Source organism: Geotrypetes seraphini, chromosome 14 (assembly GCF_902459505.1).
Source record: "Geotrypetes seraphini chromosome 14, aGeoSer1.1, whole genome shotgun sequence".
Classification (NCBI taxonomy): domain Eukaryota; kingdom Metazoa; phylum Chordata; class Amphibia; order Gymnophiona; family Dermophiidae; genus Geotrypetes; species Geotrypetes seraphini.
Window position 1 is genome coordinate 45,163,483 of NC_047097.1, and position 23,834 is coordinate 45,187,316.

The window sequence follows — 23,834 nt, forward strand, 5'->3', positions numbered from 1 at the left end:
GATTCGGGAGAATAGACACTGTCTGCAACAGCCTTCCAAATCCATTGTTTGAAGTGGAGAGTTGCCCAACGTTCGATCTGATAGCAACAGCAAGAAACAGGAAGGCGAACCGATTCTTCAGTTGAGGATCCGAGCCCGGAAGCTCGGGTCTAGCTGTGGCCGAAGAGCAGGCTCTTGTACGTGTTTTCTTCCAAAGCCCATGACAGGCCGGATACTCTACAGAATTGTAATAAAACCAAAAGACACTGTGGAGATGATCAAGATGCAGGCTTTATTAAAAGTTCAATCCAATAATCCACGAAAAGAAATATCTAGAACCTAAATCATTGGGGACTATGGACCCAACACAGTCCGTGTTTCAACAAAACTGTCTTCCTCAGGAGTCCCTAAAGGTCCTGGCTCAGAAACTCCCACTATTGAGAACCATGCAGAGTTTTGCCAAGAGTCGCTTTAAGCCTCTGATCCACGAGTTTCAGTGTCAGGACCTTGAGGAACAGTTTTGTCAAAACATGGACCGTGTTGGGTCCATAGATATTTCTTTTCGTGGATTATTGGACTGAACTTTTAATAAAGCCTGCATCTTGATCATTTTCTCCACAGTGTCTTTGGTTTTATCAGATTTTTATTTCTATGGAGTATTTAGGGTCAACCTTTTGGTTGTGTCACAGAATTGCAAGCCATTGGGGAACAGTCAGTCATTCTCATGCTCCATATTGGCCCCACAGACAGTGGTATGCAGACCTAGTGCATCTTCAGAAGGGCATAAGCCTCAGACTGCAAGTATAGCTGGACCTTCTTTCTCAGGGACCAGTGGTCAAAGAAGATCTGGATTTCTTTGGCCAGTGGTCTTCACTAATTACAGAAGAACATAATAGCCTTACTGGGTCAGACCAATGGTCCATCAAGCCTATTAGCCTGTTCTCACAGTGGCTAATCCAGGTCACTAGTACCTGGCCAAAACCCAAGGAGTAGCAATATTCCATGTTACCGATCCAGGGCAAGCAGTGGCTTCCCCCATGTCTTTCTCAATAACAGACTATGGACTTTTCCTCCAAGAACTTGTCCAAACCTTCCTTAAAACCAGCTACGCTATACGCTCTTACCACATCCTCTGGTAATGCATTCCAGAGCTTAACTATTCTCTGAGTGAAAAAATATTTCCTCCTATTAGTTTTAAAAGTATTTCCCTGTAACTTCATCGAGTGTCCCCTAGTCTTTGTAATTTTTGACAGAGTGAAAAATCGATCCATTTGTATCCGTTCTAAAGCGAGGGCCCTTTTGGGTCCAAAAGGGGTGAAGGAAAGCCAACAAATATTCCTACTTTGGGCCATAACACCAATAACACTTTGACATTCATTCCTACCAGAAAGTATTTTACTTGAACCTCAGTTCTTTGCAAAACTGAAGTAGTTTAAAAAGATGATGGGCGAAACTAAAATGATTATGACTTTGAAAAAGCTCTGGCAAAACATGTCGGCACATTAATCCCGATTTCTTGAACCACAACCTTAAAGTTAAGTACTTTAATAAGCTTTCTATGAATTAAAGAAAATATCAATTTTGAAAAATATTTAAGTTAACTTAGGATTTCAAGAGTAATGCATTTGCATTTTAAAAAATGAACCAGTGAGGAACGTACACATCAAGCTTAAGGATGTATTGATGACTTTAAAGTATGCCTATTCTTGCCGACTGTTCGCCAATTGTTCCAGCTCTTATCTCTGTATCCTGCTTATATGTATTCTATGACTTTACATTGTGCCTATCTTCGCTGATTGTCCAGCTCCTCTTATTGTAAACCGCCTCTAACTACTATGGCTTTGGCGGTATATAAGAATAAAATTATTATATATAGTAACTAGTCTTTAAGCCCATTACATTAACGGGTGCTAGAATAGATGTGTGTGTGTGTCTTTCTTTCTTTCTCTCCTTGGCCACTTTCTACCTGTCTTTCTTTCTGTCTCTCTCTTGCCTCGGCTGTCCACCACTACCCCATGCCTGCTCCCCTTGTCCAGCAGTAGCCCTTCTCCCTTCCTTGTACCTCCCCCGTGTCCAGCAGCACCCCTTCCTTGCTCCCCCTGTCCATCAGCAGCCTTTCTCCCTTCGTTTTACCTCCCCCCTGTCCAGCAGCACCCCTTCATTGCTCTCCCTGTCCAGCAGCAGCCCTTCTCCCTTTATTTTACCTCCCCCTGTCCAGCAGCACCTCCTCCCTGTTCCTCCTGTCCAGCAATAGGCCTTCTTCCTTCATTTGACCTCCCCCCTGTCCAGCAGCACTTCTTCCCTGCTCCTCCTGTCCAGCAGTAGGCCTTCTCCCTTCATTTTACCTCTCCCCCTGTCCAGCAGCACCTCTTCCCTGCTCCCCCTGTCCAGCAGTAGGCCTTCTCCCTTCGTTTTACCTCTCCCCCTGTCCAACAGCACCCCTTCCTACTCCCCGGTGTCCAGCAGCACCCCTTCCAGCAGGGAATTTTTACCAGTATGGGACACCTCACAGCATCCGCATGACACCCTCCAGCAGTTCCTCTAGGCGCCAGCTATCAGAAGTGAAACTGCCACTGCCGCTCATATCAATGCACACGCCGCCAGCTGGCGCAAGCGCCTCAAGCCACTGCACATCACAAATAGAATACGGCCACAGGACACAGCACAATGTCAGGTATCACGGTCTCCTAAATGCACATGCACTCTTAGGGTTTTATTATAGAGGATAGTGAGAACATATACATAAGCTTGGATTAATGAGACAAAGCCAACATGGATTTAGTCAAGGGAAACTTTGTCTTACCCAGCTACTACATTCCTTCAATGAGGTGAAAAACATGTAAATAAAGGTTTCAAGTTTAATAAAAATTTGTATACTGCCTATCAGTCTTCTAAGCGGTTTGTACATAATAAAATAGGGTAACATACATGATTTACTGGAATGATAGGATTAAGGTAAAGAATTACATTATAAAATAGGAAAGATAGTCATATAGGGGAAATACAAAAGGAAGGTAGAACCCATTTGATAACCAAAGCAGAAATGAAGATGTTTCATAAGGTAAGTGTTTTAGAGGTGTGACGGTTGATATTTTATATCTGGATTTTCAAAAAACAAAGTACCTTATGAAAGGCTTCAAAGGAAATTAGAAAATCATGGAAGAGGAGGTGATGTCCAATTATGGATTAAGAACTGGCTAAAAGAGAAACAGAGAGAAGGGTTAAATGGTCAATATTCTCAATGCAGAAGGATAAATAGTGGAGATCCTCAGGAGTCTGGGCAGTGTTTCCGCTAAGCTGCGCTGGCGCACAAAATATTACCTCGCAGCGCACAAGTTTCTCGTCACAGCGCACACAGTGTAGAGCACAGTTCTTCAACCGCCGGTCCGCAAACAAAATCTTGCCGGTCCGCGAAGGATTCGGTCCCCGCCGCAACGAAAGGCCGGCGTCAGCTGACTTGCAACTTCCTGTTGCAGTCGCTGTGCCGGGACTCCTGCCTTCGCCGGGACTCCTGCCTTCCACCGCGTTTGCCTCCTGCCTTGTCTCCGCACCTCCAGACCAGCAGCGGCAGCTGTGTATGCTTTTAACTTCGGCACAGAGCTGCCCCTAATCAATAGTTTAGCGCGGTTTCATAAGGCAGCCTCGGGGCCTTTGCTAGGCCGGCCCACATCGCATCATCGAAGCGGGCCGGCTATCAAAGGCCCCGAGGCTGCCTCATGAAACCGCGCTAAACTATTGATTAGGGGCAGCTCTGTGCCGAAGTTAAAAGCATACAGAGCTGCCGCTGCTGGTCTGAACTCTTGGGCCGCTGAAGGAGGGCAAAAAGCAGCTGTCCTGGAGGTTTCCCTTCCTCTCGCCTTTACAGGTTCCTTTTTTCCACCTTTTTTTTTTTCCTTCAAACGGCAACGGGCCCCAGCATCGACATCAATCAAGTAAGTTCCACTGTCAATCAAGCGGTTCTGCTCGGCCAAAGCTTCCCCTGTGACATGAGCCACCCTCAGGGGAAAGAAAGTGACCCACAAAGGTGAGGGGAAGGGGGGCAGATGATGGAAGTTGGGGGGGGGGGAGAGAGAGAGAGAGAGAGAGAAGGGGGCAGATGATGGAATGGAGGAGATGAGAGAGAGAGAGAAGGGGACAGATGATGGAAGTGAGAAGAAGGGAGAGAGAGCAGAAGGCAGATGGATGTCAGTTGAGAAGGGAGAGCAGATGCTGAATGGAAGTGGGGAAAGAACACATACTGGATGGAAGGAGGAGATAAATAAAGGGGGAAGAAAATAGTAAGATAATGGAGGGGTGAGGGAAAGGGGTGACAAGCTGTGTGTAGACACAGTGAAAAGAGGGAAACGGGACTAAATAGTAAGAAAGAATTTAATTAGATGGAGGCAGAAAATAGAGAAGGAAGACCAGAGAAGAAAAGGGAAGAGAGAGCAGAGAATGATCAGATCTGAGTGGAGGAAATGAGAAGAGAGATATGCTAAAAACCACAGGGGGGAGGGAAGGATAGAGATGCCAGACCATGAGGGGAACAGAAGGAAGATGATGGATGCTAGACCAAATTGGGGGGTGGGGGGGGGGCAGGAGGAGAGATGGCAGGGAAAGACAGACAGTGAATGGAAGGGGCAGATGCTGGACTGAAGAGACAGAGAAGGTTATCATGCTGCTGTACCGGGCCATGGTACGCCCTCACCTGGAGTACTGCGTCCAGCACTGGTACTTTAAGAAGGACACGGTACTACTCGAAAGGATCCAGAGAAGAGCAACTAAAATGGTTAAGGGGCTGGAGGAGTTGCCGTACAGCGAAAGATTAGAGAAACTGGGCCTCTTCTCCCTTGAGCAGAGGAGATTGAGAGGGGACATGATAGAAACATTCAAGGTACTGAAGGGAATAGACTTAGTAGCTAAGGCAGGGAGAACGAGAGGGCACTCTCTAAAGTTGAAAGGGGATAGATTCCATACAAACGTAAGGAAGTTCTGTGGTAGAAAGCAACATATTTATTTGGCTCATAACTTGCTGGCGCCCGATATTTTTAGCTCACAGTGAAAAAAGTTTGCTCACAACACCCGCCCGCTTAGAGGGAACACTGGCTGGGACTACTCCTTTTTAACATATTTAACAATGATCTATAGATGGAAATAACTAGTGGGATAATTAAATTTGTTAATGCAACAGAGTTGTTGAATCGCAAGAAGATTGTGAAAAATTGCAAGATCTTGCAAGACTGGGCATCAAAAATGGCAGATGTTTAATTTAAGTAAGTGAATGTGTTGCATGTAGGAAAGAGGAACCTGAACTATAGTTATGTGATGTAAGGTTCCAAATTAGGAATCACCAACCAAGAAAAGGATCAAGGCGCCATTGTCGAGGTTACAATAAAACCCTCAGCTCATTATGCGGTAGTGGCTAAGAAAGTAAATAGAATGTTAGGTATTATCAGGAAAGGAATGGAAAACAAAGATTAAAATGTTATAATGTCCTTGTAATGCTCTATGGTATGGCCGTACCTCAAATACTGTGTGCGGTTCTAGTAGTCGTATCTCAAAAAAAAAAAAAAAAAATAAATATAGCGGAATTAGAAAAGGTATGGGGAAGGGTGACAAAAATGATAAAAGGGATGGGACCACTTCCCTATGAAGAAAGTCTAAAGTGGCTAGGTTTCTTCTGCTTGGAGAAGAGATGGCTCAGGGGGTATATGATAGAAGTCTATAAAATAATGAATGGATCGGGGACATGATTGAAACATTCAAGATAATGAAGGGAATAGACTTAGCAGATAAAGACAGGTTGTTCACCCTCTCCAAGGTAGAGAGAACGAGAGGGCACTCTCTAAAGTTAAAAGGGAATAGATTCTGTAAAAACGTAAGGAAGTTCTTCTTCACCCAGAGTGCGGTAGAAATCTGGAATGCTCTTCCGGAGACTGTTATAGGGGAAAACATCCTCCAGGGATTCAAGACAAAGTTAGAAAAATTCCTGCTGAACCAGAACGTATACAGGTAAGGTTAGACTCAATTAGGGCACTGGTCTTTGCCCTAAGGGCTGCCATGGGAGTGGACTGCTGGGCACGATGGACCACTGGTCTGCCCCAGCAGCGGCAATTCTTATGTTCTTATACTACTTAATAGTAGATTTTAAACAAACTGGAGTAAATATTTCTTCACACAACGTATAATTAAATTCTGGAATTTGTTGCCAGAGAATGTGGTGAAATCAGTTAGCTTTAGCGGGGTTTAAAAAAGGATTAGATAATTTCCTAAAAGAGAAGTCCATAGGCCATTATTGAGATGACTCAGAGAAATCCACTGCTTATTCCTAGGATAAGCAGAATAAAATCCATTTTATTGTTTGGGATCTTGCCAGGTACTTGTGACCTGGGTTGGCCACTGCTGGGAACAGGATACTGGGCTTAATGGACCTTTGTTCTATTATGGCAATTCTTATGTTCTTAACCATCCAGAAAATTTACAGATAGGTCTGGCTAAAGCTCTTTTCTTTATGGCTGCTGCTATCTGGATAACTGCTTTTGAATATTGGGCTAATTCAGTAATTAACTTCCTTTCCTATAAAAATGCCATTATGCATTAAATTCTACCAATCTTACTTATGATTTTATAAATACTGACCATGCAGACCGTTCTGGAACTTGACGGGGGTGTGAAGACATTGTCTGAGGCACATGAATATGGTGACCATGACCATAGTTGGGGTGCATTCTGTGAGGATGTGGTGGTGGACGCTCATGTGCACGTCTGAAAACACAGCAACAAAATAAGAAAACAACAGTAAAATTATTTTAAAACAGTTCAAGTACTCAGTGTGTGTTTTATAATACTGAAATTAAAATCCCTACTTGTAATAAAGTTTTACAACATGGTTTATCATTTCCTTACAATATCAATGTGATTGTAATCAGGGGTCATCATTGCAGGGCCAGTTGCTGAAATTTTAACTTAAGAGGAATTTTAACTTAATCCCTTCAGAAAAAAGCTTATGGATTTCTTCCCATACTGAAAGGATCTCCCTTCTCTTCATGGGGAAATTTAATTTTGTGGCAGCTAAGAGATACTACTTTAACTGCATGACAGAAATGAAAATCTTTTTAGCTGAATATCACTTTCAGCATTCAGATGTATGGGTATTCAAATACAGTTAAGGAGATATTAGAAGAGCATGACAAACTACATTTAACTGCAAAATATAAGAAAGGAACAAAAAACAAGTAAAAACCTTGAACACAAAATGGCCACAAATACAGACAATCTACCCAAAAAATATTAAGTGCACTGACTCAAAATTATTCCCATAGAAACCCATTTCTTTCTTTATCCTCTTACTATAAGACAAATATAAGACTGTAAAAACAAATAATGTCAGAGTTAAAGGCTACCTGCTATTATTATTATGTATGTTTTAAACTGTAAGACATATAATTAATGTTATCTCCAATGTTTGCTGGACCATGTGCACATGAAAAACATTATGTGCACAAGTGTTTAGCCTTGACTCAATGTGTGTGGTATAGTCTATGTTCACAATAAAGACAGCCAGCAAAAACTGTGTGTGCAGTTGTTAGGCATGTACACAGCTTAGAAGAATATAATACATATATAATACATATAATACAAGTAAACTAATACTGCCTTACATCAAAAATAACAGCATACAAATGAACAAATAGCATCTCCTTGCTTCACTATCTTCTCATGAACTGGAATTTTTAGACATGGTAACTTAATGTGGCTCTTTGTATCTTGGGCAAGTCACTTGACTCTCCATTGTCTTGGGTGCAGATTATAAGCCTTCAAGGGACAGGGAAGTAGCTACTGAACTGGACTGTAACTCACTTTGAGCTACTACTAAAAAGACATGCGTGAAATTCAAATAAAATAATTTAAGGGAAACAGACGAGAATTGCAATAAATTAAGTCTAACATACGTCGGGTGCTGCAACAGTCGTCTCCTGTGGACCTCCATCCTTTGTATCACTTCATGTGTGTGAAGCCTCTGCGCTGTAGATGCTGCAGTAGGGATATGGTGTGGAGGGGGAAGATGCTGTGGAATTGGAGCTGTTGTGCTGGCTAAATGAGTTGGGGGAGGAGGAGGAGGGGCTGGGACAGGATGAGCTGAAGCATGAGTAGGGATGGGAGGGTGAAATGGGTGCACTGGATGAGCAATGACATAATCAACCTGAGGTGGAGGCTGTGGCTGGGGAGGTGGATTGCCATGTGAATGAGGACATGCTGAAGCCTGGTGATGAAGTGGTCTTGTTAAAGCAGCATCTGAAAAAAAACAACAAAAAAAACACACAAAAATGGTTTAACTATAGTCTAAAACAGTGGTTCCCAACCCTGTCCTGGAGGACTACCAGGCCAATCGGTTTTCAGGATAGCCTTAATGAATATGCATGAAGCAGATTTGCATGCATATCACTTCCATTAGGGCTAGCCTGAAAACCCGATTGGCCTGGTGGTCCTCCAGGACAGGGTTGGAACCACTGAAACATGGTCTAAAATATGTAGCATGTATATGAACTACACTGTGTATATATCAGACAAACGAATGAATAAATACTAAGCATTCATTTTTTTTTCCCAGTAAATGTTAACTGTTTCAAAGAATCTGCACCATTTTTGTTCCTGACTGACTCCTTTGGATATTCAATATCCAAATGCTGCGAACTGTTTGCATGTAAACTTTATAGAGAGATTATGTCCTTACCTTGATAATATCTTTTTCAGTAGATCTTTTTCATATTAGATTCCCCCACTAGTCCTCGTGCTATGATTTTCATGTTCAAGCATCCAAGCAACAGGAAAAAAAGCACAGTTACTTACCGTAACAGGTGTTATCCAGGGACAGCCGGCAGATATTCTTGACTGATGGGTGACGGCACCGACGGAGCCCCGGTACGGACACTTTTAGAGTGATTGCACTCTAAGAACTTGGAAAGTTCTAGAGACCGCACCGCGCATGCGCGAGTGCCTTCCCGCCCGACCCCGACGCGCGGTCCCTCAGTTAAGATAAGCCAGCTAAGAAGCCAACCCGGGGAGGTGGGTGGGACGCAAGAATATCTGCCTGCTGTCCCTGGATAACACCTGTTACGGTAAGTAACTGTGCTTTATCCCAGGACAAGCAGGCAGCATATTCTTGACTGATGGGTGACCTCCAAGCTAACAAAAAGAGGGATGGAGGGAAGGTTGGCCATTAGGAAAACAAATTTTGTAAAACAGATTGGCCGAAATGTCCATCCCGTCTGGAGAAAGCATCCAGACAATAATGAGATGTAAAAGTATGGACTGAGGACCACGTAGCAGCTTTGCAGATTTCCTCAATGGGCGTGGAACGGAGGAAAGCTACAGATGCTGCCATAGCTCTAATTCTATGTGCCGTGACAGAACCTTCCAGTGTCAGTCCGGACTGAGCATAGCAGAATGAAATGCACGCAGCAAGCCAATTAGATAGTGTGCGCTTAGAAACAGGACGTCCCAATTTATTCGGGTCAAAGGACAGAAAAAGTTGGGGAGATGATCTGTGGGGCTTAGTACGGTCTAAATAGTAAGCTAAAGCCCGCTTACAGTCCAAAGTATGAAGAGCCTGTTCCCCGGAAAGGGAGTGAGGTTTAGGGAAAAAAACAGGTAGTACAATAGATTGGTTGAGATGGAACTCAGAAACAACCTTAGGGAGAAACTTTGGATGTGTACGTAGAACCACCTTGTCGTGATGAAAGACAGTGAAAGGTGGATCAGAAACTAGTGCATGGAGCTCACTGACCCTCCTGGCAGAGGTGAGAGCAATAAGAAAAAGTACCTTCCAAGTGAGAAACTTGAAAGAGGTAGTAGCCAAGGGTTCGAATGGAGGCTTCATCAAGGCGGAGAGAACCACGTTTAGATCCCAGATCACCGGAGGTGCTTTGAGAGGTGGTTTCAGATTGAAAAGACCTCGCATGAATCTGGAGACCAGGGGATGAGCTGAAAGGAGTTTCCCTTGGACCGGCTCATGAAAGGCCGTAATGGCACTGAGATGAACTCTGATGGAAGTAGACTTGAGACCAGAAGTAGACAGAGAAAGCAGATAATCCAATAGGGGTTCCACTGCAAGAGACTTGGGGTCATGATGATGTAGGAGACACCAAGAAGAAAACCTCGTCCACTTTTGATGGTAACATTGAAGAGTGGCTGGTTTCCTGGAGGCGTCCAGGATGGAGCGAACAGGCTGAGATAGCAAAAGATCAGTTGAAGTCAGCCCGAGAGATACCAAGCTGTCAGGTGTAGAGACTGCAGGTTGGGATGGAGGAGGGTTTCCTGATCCTGTGTAAGCAGAGATGTAAACAGTGGAAGTAGAAATGGATCCCTGGAACTGAGTTGAAGTAGAAGGGAGAACCAATGTTGTCTGGGCCACCGTGGAGCAATCAGGATCATGGTGGCCCGTTCCCTCTTTAGTTTGAACAAGGTCCGAAGCATGAGAGGCAGAGGAGGGAAAGCATAAAGGAACAGATTGGACCAATCCAGAAGAAATGCATCCGCTGCCAGACGGTGAGGAGAGTAAAGTCTGGAGCAGAATTGGGGCAACTGATGATTGTGAGGAGCTGCAAAAAGGTCCACCTGAGGAGTGCCCCATTGTGCAAAGATGGACTGTAGAGTCGATGGGTCGAGAGTCCATTCGTGGGGTTGGAGAACTCTGCTGAGCTTGTCCGCTAAGAAGTTCTGTTCTCCTTGAATATAAATCGCTTTCAGGAATAAGTGGCGCGAGGATGCCCAAGACCAGATTCTCTGGGCTTCCTGGCATAAGAGGCGAGAGCCCGTTCCCCCTTGCTTGTTGATGTAGTACATGGCCACCTGGTTGTCTGTGCAAATGAGAAGGACTTGAGGAAATAGAAGGTGTTGGAAGGCTTTGAGGGCATAGAACATTGCCCTGAGTTCCAGGAAATTGATGTGATGCTTCTTTTCCTGAGGAGTCCAAAGGCCCTGAGTTTGGAACTCGTTCAGATGGGCTCCCCATGCATAAGGGGAGGCGTCGGTGGTGATGACCCGATGATGAGGAGGCAGATGGAACAGAAGGCCCCTGGAGAGATTTGAGGATATCAACCACCATTGCAGAGACTGACGAAGAGACGATGTCACAGATATGTGTCGTGAGCAAGAGTCTGTCGCTTGAGACCACTGGAGAGCCAGGGTCCATTGAGGAGTGCGCAGGTGAAGCCGTGCCAGTGGTGTGACATGAACTGTGGAGGCCATGTGACCCAAGAGAATCATCATCTGCTTTGCAGAAATGGAGTGCTGGGACAGCACCTGCTGACAGAGCGATTGGAGGTTGTGAAGACGGTTGTCCGGCAAGAAGGCTCTCATCTGGACCGTGTCCAGTATCGCTCCAATGAATTGAAGTCTCCGCGTAGGAAGAAGGTGAGACTTGGGTATATTGATTTCGAACCCCAGGAGTTGGAGAAAAAAGATGGTCTGGTTGGTGGCCAGAAGAACAGTCTGAGATGAAATGGCCTTGATTAACCAGTCGTCCAGGTAGGGAAAAACCTGAAGGTGGTGGGAGCGCAGAAAAGCTGCCACCACTACCAGACATTTGGTGAACACTCTTGGAGAGGAGGCAAGACCGAAGGGGAGCACTCTGTATTGGTAATGACAGTGATTGATCATGAAGCGCAGGTACTGTCTGGAGGCCGGATGAATTGGAATGTGAGTGTAGGCCTCTTTGAGATCGAGAGAGCATAGCCAGTCGTTGTGATCGAGGAGAGGATAAAGCGTAGCTAGAGATAGCATTTTGAATTTTTCTTTGACCAAACATTTGTTGAGATCTCGCAGATCTAGAATTGGTCTGAGGTCTCCTGTTTTCTTGGGGACTAGAAAATACCGGGAGTAGAACCCGTGCCCTCTTTGGTCCAGAGGAACTTCCTCTATGGCGTTCAGAAGCAGGAGGGACTGAACCTCCTGACAAAGGAGGGCAGATTGAGGAGTGTGCAAAGCAGACTCTTTTGGTAGACTTTGGCCCGGGAGGGTGTGAAAGTTGAGAGAGTAGCCGTGGCGGATGATGTTGAGGACCCACTGGTCCGAAGTGATAACTTCCCACCGGCTGAGAAAGAAAGACAGACGTCCTCCTATCGGTTGAGGGAGGAGAGGAGAAGGTTGAACGCTGGCTATGCCCTCGAGGATCAAGTCAAAAGGGCTGAGTCGATTTTTGTGGAGGAGGCTGCTTAGCTGGTTGTTGCTGCTGAGGTCTAGGTGCTTGCCGCTGCTGTTGACGCTGCCTCCTAGGTTGCTGAGTGGAAGGCTGCAAGGGGCGAGCCACAAAACGCCGCTGATAGGCCGTTTGCTGTCTGAATGGCCGTGAAGGTGGAGGTTTCTTCTTGGTCTTAAGAAGGGTATCCCAGCGGGTTTCATGAGCCGAGAGCTTCTGGGTCGTTGAGTCCATAGAATCTCCAAACAGCTCATCCCCTAAACATGGGGCATTAGCCAACCGGTCTTGATGATTAACATCAAGCTCAGAGACTCTGAGCCAAGCCAAACGGCGCATGGCTACAGATATGGCTGTTGCTCTAGAGGTAAGCTCAAAAGTGTCATATATAGACCTTACCATGAATTTCCTGAGCTGGAAAAGAGCTGAAGAGCACTGATGGAAAGCCTCACGATTCCCCACAGGAAGGTACTGCTCAAAGGAAGCCATGGTGGTAAGGAGATGCTTTAAATAAAACGAAAAATGAAAAGCATAGTTACCAGAACGATTAGCAAGCATCGCATTCTGGTAAAGTCGCTTACCGAATTTATCCATGGCTTTACCCTCTCTGCCAGGAGGGACAGAGGCATAGACACTAGCTCCTAAGGACTTCTTGAGGGTGGATTCTACAAGAAGAGACTCATGAGAGAGCTGTGGTTTATCAAAACCAGGAATAGGGATTACTTTATAAAGGGAATCCAATTTGCGGGGAGCTCCCGGGATAGTAAGAGGAGTCTCCAGATTCTTGTAAAATGTCTCCCTCAGGATGTCATGTAAAGGGAGTTTCAAGAATTCCTTTGGAGGCTGGTCAAAATCAAGAGCGTCCAAAAAAGCTTTGGACTTTTTAGACTCAGCCTCCAAAGGAATGGAAAGAGATTCACACATATCTCTTAAAAAAGAAGAGAAAGAGGTGGAATCAGGTTTGGAGGAAATATCCTGCAGAACAGGCTCGTCTTCCTCTGATGAACACTCCCCTTCTGACTGAAGAGGTTCTTCAGAGTCGCCCCACAGATCAGGGTCTCGAACATGGGGACCACGGTCCCGAGACTCAGGGGTGGATGGATCTCGGTGTCGGGACTTCTGTACCGACTTACCCGACCTCACCGACGCGGTACCGGGTGATGTTATCGGTCGCACCGGAGCCGATGTCTGTACCGATTGGTGATGAGACCTGGGCTCCGGTGCGAGGACAGGCATCGATGCCGATGAGGCCAAGTGTACCGGTACCGAAGGAGTGGATGGTGATAATACGGACTGTTCCACGATCGGTACCGGTTGCTCAGTGGGGACCGATACCGGAGGGCTCGGTGTCAGGAGAGCTGGAAGGAGTTGTTTGAGCTGTTCCTTCAGCTGTACCTGCAAGATGGCCGCAATGCGATCATCAAGGGAGGGCACCGGTACCGCTTTTTTCTTCTGCGGTACCTGCGGTGCCGCTCGACGCCCCGGAGATGAGGAGCCCGATGTCGAGGGACTCACCTCAATAGGGGCGGAGCGCTTCCGCTGGCGCCTCACGGTCGGCAGGATTGGACTCTCTGCAATGGAGACCGGAGGACGTTCCAGCGGGGAAGGCTTCTTAGCCGGCTTACCTGCATGCTGCGACGCCGACGCGGTATCGCGTGGCGTCGATGAGGTGGGTGCCGACGAAACAGGTACCGAGACCGGCGCCGAAGACGCGGGGTCGGACATGTCGGTGCCGAAAAGCAGTCTTTGCTGTATCTCTCGATTTTTGAGAGTCCGCTTTTTCAAAGTGGCACAGCGGGTGCAGGTAGAGGCCTGATGTTCCGGACCCAGACACTGAAGGCACCAGTTGTGCGGGTCTGTCAGGGAAATAGGCCGTGCACACCGCTGGCACTTCTTGAACCCAGGCTGGGGGGGCATGAACGTAAAAACGGCTTCTGCCAAATCGAAGGCCGAGGCCTCGATGATGGCAGTAGGCCCCGCCGGGTCAAATCAAGAAAACTCGACAAAAACAAAAGAAATTTTTTTTTTTTTTTTTTTAAAGAAAGAAAAAAGAAAGGGCAAAAAGAACCCGAAAAAGTTTACGCGAGCGGGAAGGCGAATGAAAAAAATATTTCAACAGCCGTTGAAAATGCGACTTCTTAGCTCCGCGGAAACTAAGAAACTGAGGGACCGCGCGTCGGGGTCGGGCGGGAAGGCACTCGCGCATGCGCGGTGCGGTCTCTAGAACTTTCCAAGTTCTTAGAGTGCAATCACTCTAAAAGTGTCCGTACCGGGGCTCCGTCGGTGCCGTCACCCATCAGTCAAGAATATGCTGCCTGCTTGTCCTGGGATAAACCAGCTTACAGGCTCTACACCCATGGTGGATTCCTGAAGCAGTATAGAAAGGCGGTTGCAATGTGGATCGATGCCGCGATAGAAAGCTTGATTTAACACCACAATGCTATGGCTCAGGTAGGTCCAGTACCAATGAAAATAGTCTCTAGAAGTAGGTCAAAAAGACTGAGCTGGTTTCTGAGATGTGAATGAAACCTCACGGTATTCTGAAGAAAACATCAATGTGAATGCAGAATCGGAAAAGTTGGAGACAGATTCAAAACGAATGCTAGGAAGTTTTTCTTTACCCAGCGTGTGGTGGACACCTGGAATGCGCTTCCAGAGGACGTAATAGGACAGAGTAAGGTACTGGAGTTCAAGAAAGGATTGGACAATTTCCTGCTGGAAAAAGGGATAGAGGGGTATAGATAGAGGGCTACTGCACAGGTCCTGGACCTGTTGGGCCGCCGCGTGAGCAGACTGCTGGGCGCGATGGACCTCGGGTCTGACCCAGTGGATGCATTGCTTATGTTCTTATGTAAAGAAGGGCGTCAATGCTTTGATGATGATCAATGATCCAAGGAAGGAAGATCACCAACGTTTGAAATAAGAGCATCAATGCCTTTTGGACCCATATTGACGCTGCCCAGGTAAGCATCAATGTCATGTATAAATAACATCAAATTCCCTTCTTATGTGAATCTGCACAATAGAAACAGAACATGACGGCAGAAAAGGGCCACGGCCTATCTAGTCTGCCCACACTAATGGCCCACCCCCTAACTACCTCCATGAAGAGATCCCACATGCCAATCCCATCTTTTCTTAAAATCTGGCACGCTGCTGGCCTCAATTACCTGTTGTGGAAGATTATTCCAGCGATCAACCACCCTTTCGGTGAAGAAATATTTTCTGGTGTCGCCATGAAATTTCCCACCCCTGATTTTCAACGGATGCCCTCTTGTTGCCATGGGTCCTTTAAGGAAAAAGAGATCCTCTTCCACCAAATACGGCTTGTGACCAGTGTTCCCGCTAAGCTGCGCTGGCCTGTGCTCGCGCACAAAATATTACATCGCAGCGCACAAGTTTCTCTTCACAGCGCACACACGCGTCGCAAAGGTAAGGGGAGGTAAGGTAAGGGGACGCATTGGGGGGATTGCACTTCCCCACAATTGCCATGCTTCGGTTCCTCTTCTTCCTTCCTTCCTCCCCCCCCCCCCCCGCGGGACCCTGCGGCACCATCAACTCTTACTCCCTCTAATGTCGGCCCTGCAGCTCCAGACTTCCTCGCACCTTCTCCCCTCCCCCTTTGGATCGCTATTATTTTAAATGTTATAGCCGCGGAGCTGTATCCATCAGTGGAGATGTCTAACCTCGGCCTGCCCCGGAACTCTTACTGCAACAGTGACTTCCTGTTCCTGCCTAGACGGGCGGCTGCTGCAGTAAGAGTTCCGGGGCAGGCCGAGGTTAGACATCTCCACTGATGGATACAGCTCCGCGGCTATAACATTTAAAATAATAGCGATCCAAAGGGGGAGGGGAGAAGGTGCGAGGAAGTCTGGAGCTGCAGGGCCGACATTAGAGGGAGTAAGAGTTGATGGTGCCGCAGGGTCCCGCGGGGGGGGGGGGGGGGGAAGGAAGGAAGAAGAGGAACCGAAGCATGGCAATTGTGGGGAAGTGCAGAGCTGCAGGGAAGAGTGTTGCGGTACCCAGCTGGAGGGAGAAGGAAGATGAGGGAGGGAATTAAAGGAGATGCCAGGGCTTGGAGCGTAGGAGGAAGGTATGCCAGTCTAAGGGAAAAGGAGGGGGGAGATGTGAGAGCATGGAGGGGGAGCGAAAGATGGAAGAAAAGGAAAGGAGAGAGATGCCAGAGAATCAGGGAAGGGGAGATACCAGACTATGAGGAGAGGTGTGGGAGAGGGAAGGCGAGGAGAGAGATGCCAGACCAATGGGGTGAAAGGAGAGATGGAAGGGGGAGGCATACAGTTTCTGGAAGGGGCATAGAAGGAGAGAAGATGCCATATAGGGGAAGAGAGACGGCAGACAGTGGATGGAAGGAAGAGAGTTACAAGAAGATGAGGAAAGGAGAAACCACAGAAGACAAAGGTAGAAAAAAATTTCTATTTATTTATTGCTTTAGGAGACATGTGTCACTGTTTCTGTGAAGCATTGTATGCAGAGTCCAGCTTCTTGCTGGTTCAATTTAACCTTTGTCTATGTATTTTTATTTTATCCCCCCTTTTACAAAACTGTGAAGCGTTTTTAGCACCAGCCTTGGTGGTAGCAGCTCTGATGCTCAGAATTTTATGAGCATCAGAGCTGTTACCTCCGTAGCTAAAATCCACACTACAGTTTTGTAAAAGAGGGAGGGGTTAGTTTGTGATTACATATTCCTTACTAGGCGAAGGTGTTTTCTGTGTTCTGTGTGTTCGAAAGACATGGTTTTCTGTTAGGATTGACGGTGTAGGATTGATCTGTGCTGGTCTGGCTTGTTTAGTTTTACAATGGGTGTATTGATGTACTGTTCACTGCAATATGTAAGATGCTGCCTTTTCCTAGGTACTCATGTGTGACGTGTGGCTTGTTACTAAAAATCACGTTTTTCGTACAGATGGGGGGGGGGTGCCAAAAAATGATGGGCCCCGGGTGTTACATATGCTAGGTACACCACTGCATTATGTAAAGATACCAGAAAGCTGGCGAAGCAAAAACTTTAAGTAAATTGTTATTCTTCTAAGTTTTGAGTATTTAACCCTCCCACAATCTCATGGGCACTCGTTTCAAGTTTCAAGTTTATTGAGATTTTGATTTAAACGCAATATCAAATATTTTCAATGTGTATAACAAAAATAAATTTTGGGAAATAAATAAAACCATTTGAACAATAAACATACAAACATATCCATAGATGATTAAAATTACATAAGGAGTACAAGGATAAACTACATTTGTTTAAAAATGCGTCCTCTGCGCCTGCTCATAAATTTGTGGAGTATGTAATTTGTCGCTCATGCATATTTTTTTTTGCACACACCTCATCAATCCTTAGAGGGAACACTGCTTGTGACATATTTGAACGTCTCGATCATGTCTCCCCTCTCTCTGCGTTCCTCGAGTGAGTACAGCTGCAACTTACCCAGTCGTTCCTCATACGGGAGATCCTTGAGACCATCCTGGTGGCCATTAGCTGAACCGACTCAACTCTCCGCACATCTTTTTGATAATGCGGTCTCCAGAATTGTACACAGTATTCCAGATGGGGTCTCACCATGGATCTGTACAACGGCATTATGACCTTGGGCTTACGGCTGACGAAACTTCTACAGATACAGCCCATGATTTGTCTAGCCCTTGATGAAGCTTTCTCCACTTGATTGGCAGTCTTCATGTCTTCGCTAATGATCACCCCCAAGTCACGTTCTGCTATAGTCCTTGCTAGTATCTCACCATTTATGGTGTAAGTCCTGCATGGATTTTTGCCGCCATGGTGCATGACCTTGCATTTTTTGGCATTGAAACTTAGTTGCCAAGTCTTTGACCAATGCTCCAGCAGGAGTAGGTCCTGCATCATGGAGTCCATAAGAAAATAAAGTTCAAAGTCTGTCAGAAATAAAGAAACTAGAACTGGAATGCTGTGTCATGACTAAGAGCGATTTAAAAATTTTAAGCTGCACATCTAGATGGGAAATGTATCCTGTAGTCATGATCTGGGATCCCTCCTGTTCAAAGTACTCGATACACTGAAGAAAGAAAAAAGAAATGGAAAAGGACAGGAAACAATGAACATAGATGATGCTCCCTGATGTCTTCAGTACCACTCCGATGAAAAAAAAACAGTTCTCCAAACTGCAGCCAATGTGATTAAGTAGGTAATTCGAATCGATGTAATGATGAGAAGCAGATTCTTAGATGGTACCTTACGACCTGTAAGAGCTATGCTGAAACTGGGCCGGTACTAAGGTGATGCACAGAAAGTAATCAATCCTGGAAGGAATATCATACACTGATACCTGAGATTGAGATCAATGGTGCAGCAGGGTGTCGAGGGGTGGGAGACCTCAAAGAGGATGCACGCCCAGTAGGAGACACAATCTACACAGGAGAACACCGGTGTTGATGTGGAGGTATTCCTCGATGATGTACATCTACCCAGGACTGGTACCATCTGTGTAGACGCTGCAGTATTGAAGAAAAGACTTACTGCAATAAGGCTTGATGTTCACCAATGCTACAAGAAGAACCTGGAGAAGAGACCGTTGGTATATGTGCTATACTTAGCATGGATCGGTACCCAAGCAGATCGATGCATGAAGAGGAAGCACCAATACTGTATTACATCAAGTGGTATTGAAGGTGTCACAGACATCGAAGTGTGAAAGCAAGAGAAGGCAATGTACTTTAAAACGACAATCTGTATCTATGTTCATCAATGAAGAGGAGGCACCATGACCATATAATATCAAGTGGTATCGAAGGTGCCACAGGTGTCAAAGCATGAGTGCCTGAAAGGGCAATGTACTTCAGAAATGACAACCTGTATCAACCAGAAAGCCATGCATCAAATGGACTCGATGCTTAATTGGCAGGGCACTGTCCACTGCGATACATCTGTGTTGATGTGGTTGAAACACTGGTTACAGAAAGGCATGCATCAAACAGACTCAATGCCTACCGATGCCTCTATAGCTACCAGCAAGACCCAGTCGCTGGAAGTTTGACTCCAGACCTATATGTTGAAATAAAGAAAACAAACAAAAAAAAAGAAAAAATCCTTTTTGACAATTGATAGTGTTTATCTTCTTCTAATCTGTAGGCCCAGAGTCAGATACAGTCGGAGAGGGCGAGCTGGGTTAGAGCAGAAACAAGGCTAAAAATCCATCGATGATCATGGTAGGAAGTAAGGAAATTTGTGTGAAGGCTGCTGAACAATGAAAAGTTTGGAGAAAGTTTAAAATCTCTTTTCCTTTCTACTTTCTTCATTGCTTGTTTTTCAAAAGTAAAGAACAGAAAGGCACTCGCACATGCAAGGTACAAGCAGTCTAAAAGCTTGCAAAAGCTTAAAGTGATACTACACTTTTCACTATCCATGGATGACGTCACCCACATGTGAGAATATGCTGCCTGCTTGTCTAAGGATAAATAATTCTACTGTTAATTGGTAATGACTAAGTTCTGTTGTAGCTAACTGACAAGGTCAGTCCAACTCTTTTGTAAACGGCATAGAACCGAAAAGTTTTTGTGATATATAAATAAAAATTTATGTTATGTTAATACTAAGCATAGGAGGGGAGGAACAAAACAGGGGAAAGCAACACCACAAATACAAATATGCAAAAGACAGAATGCATAGGATCTAGCTCTGTGGGAGCTTGGTGCACTCCCAATATTGAGCAAACTCTTTGAACTGTGTCTAAGGAAGGGTACTTTCCAAGTTTCAAGTTTATTAAAAGTTTGTTGTACACGCAATATCTTGAGTACTACGTCCAATATTGGTCACCGTACCTTAAGAAGGATATGGCGCGACTCGAGAGAGTTCAGAGGAGAGCGACACGTCTGATTAAGGGGATGGAAAACCTTTCATACGCTGTGAGATTGGTGAAACTGGGTCTCTCTTCCCTGGAGAAGAGGAGACTTAGAGGGGATATGATAGAGACTTATAAGATCATGAAGGGCATAGAGAGAGTATAGAAGGATAGATTCTTCAAACTTTCAGAAAATAAAAAAACAAGAGGGCATTCGGAAAAGTTGAAAGGGGACAGATTCAAAACGAATGCTAGAAAGTTCTTCTTTATCCAACGTGTGGTGGACACCTGGAATGCGCTTCCAGAGGATGTTATAGGGCTGGGGTTTAAGAAAGGATTGGACAATTTCCTGCTGGAAAAGGGGATAGAGGGGTATAGATAGAGGATTACTGCACAGGTCCTGGACCTGTTAGGCTGCCGCGCGAGCAGACTGTTGGGCGCGATGGACCTCAGGTCTGACCCAGCGGAGGTATTGCTTATGTTCTTATGTTACTTCAATACTTCAAACAGACCTGGAAATTAAAGCAATCAAATACCCAATCCAAACCTCCCTCAAAATCCTGGAGTGCTGATAGACAGATGCTGCACTATGCAGACTCAAATCAACAAAACTACTCAAAAAGCATTCTTCACAATGCGCAACTTAAGAAAAATAAGGAAATACTTTGACAAAGAACACTACAGAATCATTGTACAATCCCTGGTACTAGGTCTTGTGGACTACTGCAATATCCTATATCTACCATGCCCTACAAACATGATAAAAACTACAGACCGTTCAGAACACAGCCCTCAGACTAATCTACTCCCTAGGAAAATTTGATCACATCACCAATGCCTACCTAGACTCACATTGGCTACCGATTCGAGCCAGAATTCAATTCAAACTATACTGTCTAATCTTCAAAGTAATCAACGGTACTGCACCTGCCTATCTAAACGATCGCCTAAACCATAACCTTCCACCCAGAACAAGAAGAACACTGACACCATTCTCATACCCACAACTCAATGGCACTCATCGTAAAAAAGCTTTATGATAACCTCATAGCAACGCATGCAGCAAAACTCGAACCCTCCATCACCAGACTATTAACCTCAACATCTGACTTCAAAGCATTCCGTAAAGAAATCAAAACGCTGCTATTCAAAAAGTATATACAATCTACCTAATCTCCCTCTCCTCTTCCCCTAGAAATCAAAACACTACTTTTCAATACCATTACAATCTTCCTAATCTCCCTCTCCTCTTCCACTTACACCTACCAGGTTCTGCGCATTCCCTGGCACCATACCCTCAATCGACCAATAAAAAAAAAAACAACAAAAAACCAACAAAGCTACCTGGAACCTAAATCATCCTACCGAAACCGATTATCTACCAACATATGGAAACAGACAATCTGCTATGTAATGTAATATAACCTGATTTATCTTCCAATGTTATTATGTCTATACACTCAATCTGTATTCTCCAATGTTATGTACCCTCCTGGAAATGTCCAGTTCTCTTCTTATGTAATCCGCTTTGAACCGCAAGGTACAAGCAGAATAAAAATCACTAATGTAATGTAATTTAAAATTAGGAGACAAAAATAAAACAATTTATACAAATAAACATACAATGTATGTACACAAGTAATTAGCGATACAAAAAGGAATAGGGATGAACTACAATCTTTGAAGAAAGTAAAGTACATTTAGGGAAAAAACAACATCAGGAGGGTGATGAAGAATGTTTTTAAAATATGGCTAAGCCTAAAAAAGAGGATAGGGGAGATAGTGACCTATATATAAGGTCTGGTTAAAATTAGGTATTTGAGCCTGGGATTAATGATAGATGAATTATCCTATCTATGACTCAAATGCATCTTTGTACAGGTGGCATTTTAATGTGCTTTTAAATTTTTCTAATGAGGTTTCTCCACGTAGATAGATTGGTAAATTGTTCCAAAGCTGGGGTGCTATGACTGAAAAAAATTGTAGATCTTGGTACCTATTATTTTTAGAGAAGGAATAGTCAGCAAGTGCTGTTCCGTTGATCTAAATGTCCTGGATGGAGAAGATGGTATCAAAAAATGATGCATTGGTTTGTTGGATTTTTAAGGTTATCAGTGCAATTTTATAGATTATTCTGTGTGAAATTGGTAACCAGTATGCTTTTTGTAGAAGAGGTGTGACATGATCATATTTTTTTGAGTTAGTAATAATTTTTATTGCTGTATTTTGTATGATTAGTAGCCTTCTTATTTCTTTCTGGGTTATGCCATGATACAATGTGTTGCAGTAATCTAGCCTAGAAATGACCAAAGAATGAATGAGAATGTTAAGAGCTTTTGGTTTTAAAACTTTGGATAAAGATCTAATAAGACGTAACTTATAGAAACAGTTTTTAACTACTGAACTAATTTGATCATGAAAAGAAAGTTTAACACCATCAATCATTTTGAAAAGTTGGCTCCTATGGTATACTCATACACTATCAGATTACATACCAAGACAAAAAAAAACAAAAATTGAAAACAAAGGGTAATCAAAAATTTACCTGCTGACCCCCCAACATTGCATGTTCAAAATCATCCTACACATTTTCTTTAATATTTGAGCCTGTGAAGACCACTCCAAAACCTTCATGTTCTCATTCTTTATAGCTGTTTTTCAGTTATGTTGAAGGAAGGACAGTTTTGCTGAAATACCCAATCTTTTCCAGCTTCAGTTTTTTCACCAACTATGTGCTTAAAGGTGGCTAGAAATAGGATGTTCTTTTCTTTAAATGGTTCACACATTTATCAGTCAAAACAACTGTTCCTAAAAATTTCAGGTTTTTTTTAATACTTAAAATTACTTTTATGAAGAGGTTGCAGCAAAGGTTCTCTTTTGACAAACCTCCCTTGCACTTTGTTGTATAAGCAGTGTTTTACTGTGGGCAGCTACATATTGTAATTAATGTATGTAAATTACTTGAATTACCCCTGAAAGAAGTGTAACCTAAACACAAAGTCCAAAGTGACTACTTCAGTCCTTTATGGAGTTAATATGAGTAGACGTCTGAAACTGCAATTATTAACTAGTGCTCACAAAAATGCTGCCAGCTATGAGTTGTTTGGCATAACCATCTGTGTGCCAACCAACACCTCCATGACTAATCTGTAGAATTATCATCAGAATGACTGAAGCAATAGGATTAGAAAACAGAGTACCGTATTTTTCAATCTATAAGACGCACCCGTCCATTAAGATGCACCACCCTGTAGAGGAGGAAAAACCAAGGAAAAAAGATTTCCTCCTCTAAAGGGGGGGGGGGAGATTCTGGTGCTGGGAAACCCGAAGCCATCCGCAGCCTGAAGGAGCCCGCCCACAGCCGCCTGCCCGCAGTCCCCCGGTACCTTTTTAAAGTTGCGGTGGGGTCCAGCGTGTTCTCCTGCTGGCTTTGTTAGCAGAGTGGCATGACGCAAGAGTGTGACCTTTGCACTTCCTGCCTGGTTCCGCGCCGCAAAGGTCGCGTTCCTCCATTGCACCGCTCTGCTACCAAATCCAGCTGTCCAGCAGGAGAGCTTGCTGGACCCCACCGCAACTTTAAAGAGGTACCGGGGGAGGTGTATTCGCTCCATAAGATGCACCCACTTTTCCACCCCCTTTTCAGGGGTTAAAAAAGAGCATCTTATGGAGCGAAAAATATGATAGTTTTAAATGGTTAATATTCTCAATGGAGAAGGGTAAATAGTGGGGTTCCCCAAGAGTCTGTGCTGGGACTGCTGCTTTTGACATATTTATCAATGATCTAGAGATGGAAATAACTAGTGAGACAATTAAATTTGCTGATGACACAAAGTTGTTAAATCTTA

At 44.6% G+C, this 23,834-nt stretch overlaps 1 protein-coding gene across 7 annotated transcripts in view; it reads right to left on the reverse strand.

Moving 5' to 3' along the window:
- The window catches only part of RNF111 (ring finger protein 111), a 289,510-nt gene that overhangs the window by 74,426 nt on the left and 191,250 nt on the right, over positions 1-23,834 (reverse strand). For all 7 annotated transcript variants that reach the window (XM_033920213.1, XM_033920212.1, XM_033920210.1 and 4 more), the window contains 2 exons: positions 7,911-8,253; positions 6,598-6,723 (listed from right to left, as the gene is read on the reverse strand). In XM_033920213.1, the coding sequence (XP_033776104.1) occupies positions 6,598-6,723; positions 7,911-8,253 (469 nt within the window). The remainder of the gene's footprint in view (positions 1-6,597; positions 6,724-7,910; positions 8,254-23,834) is intronic.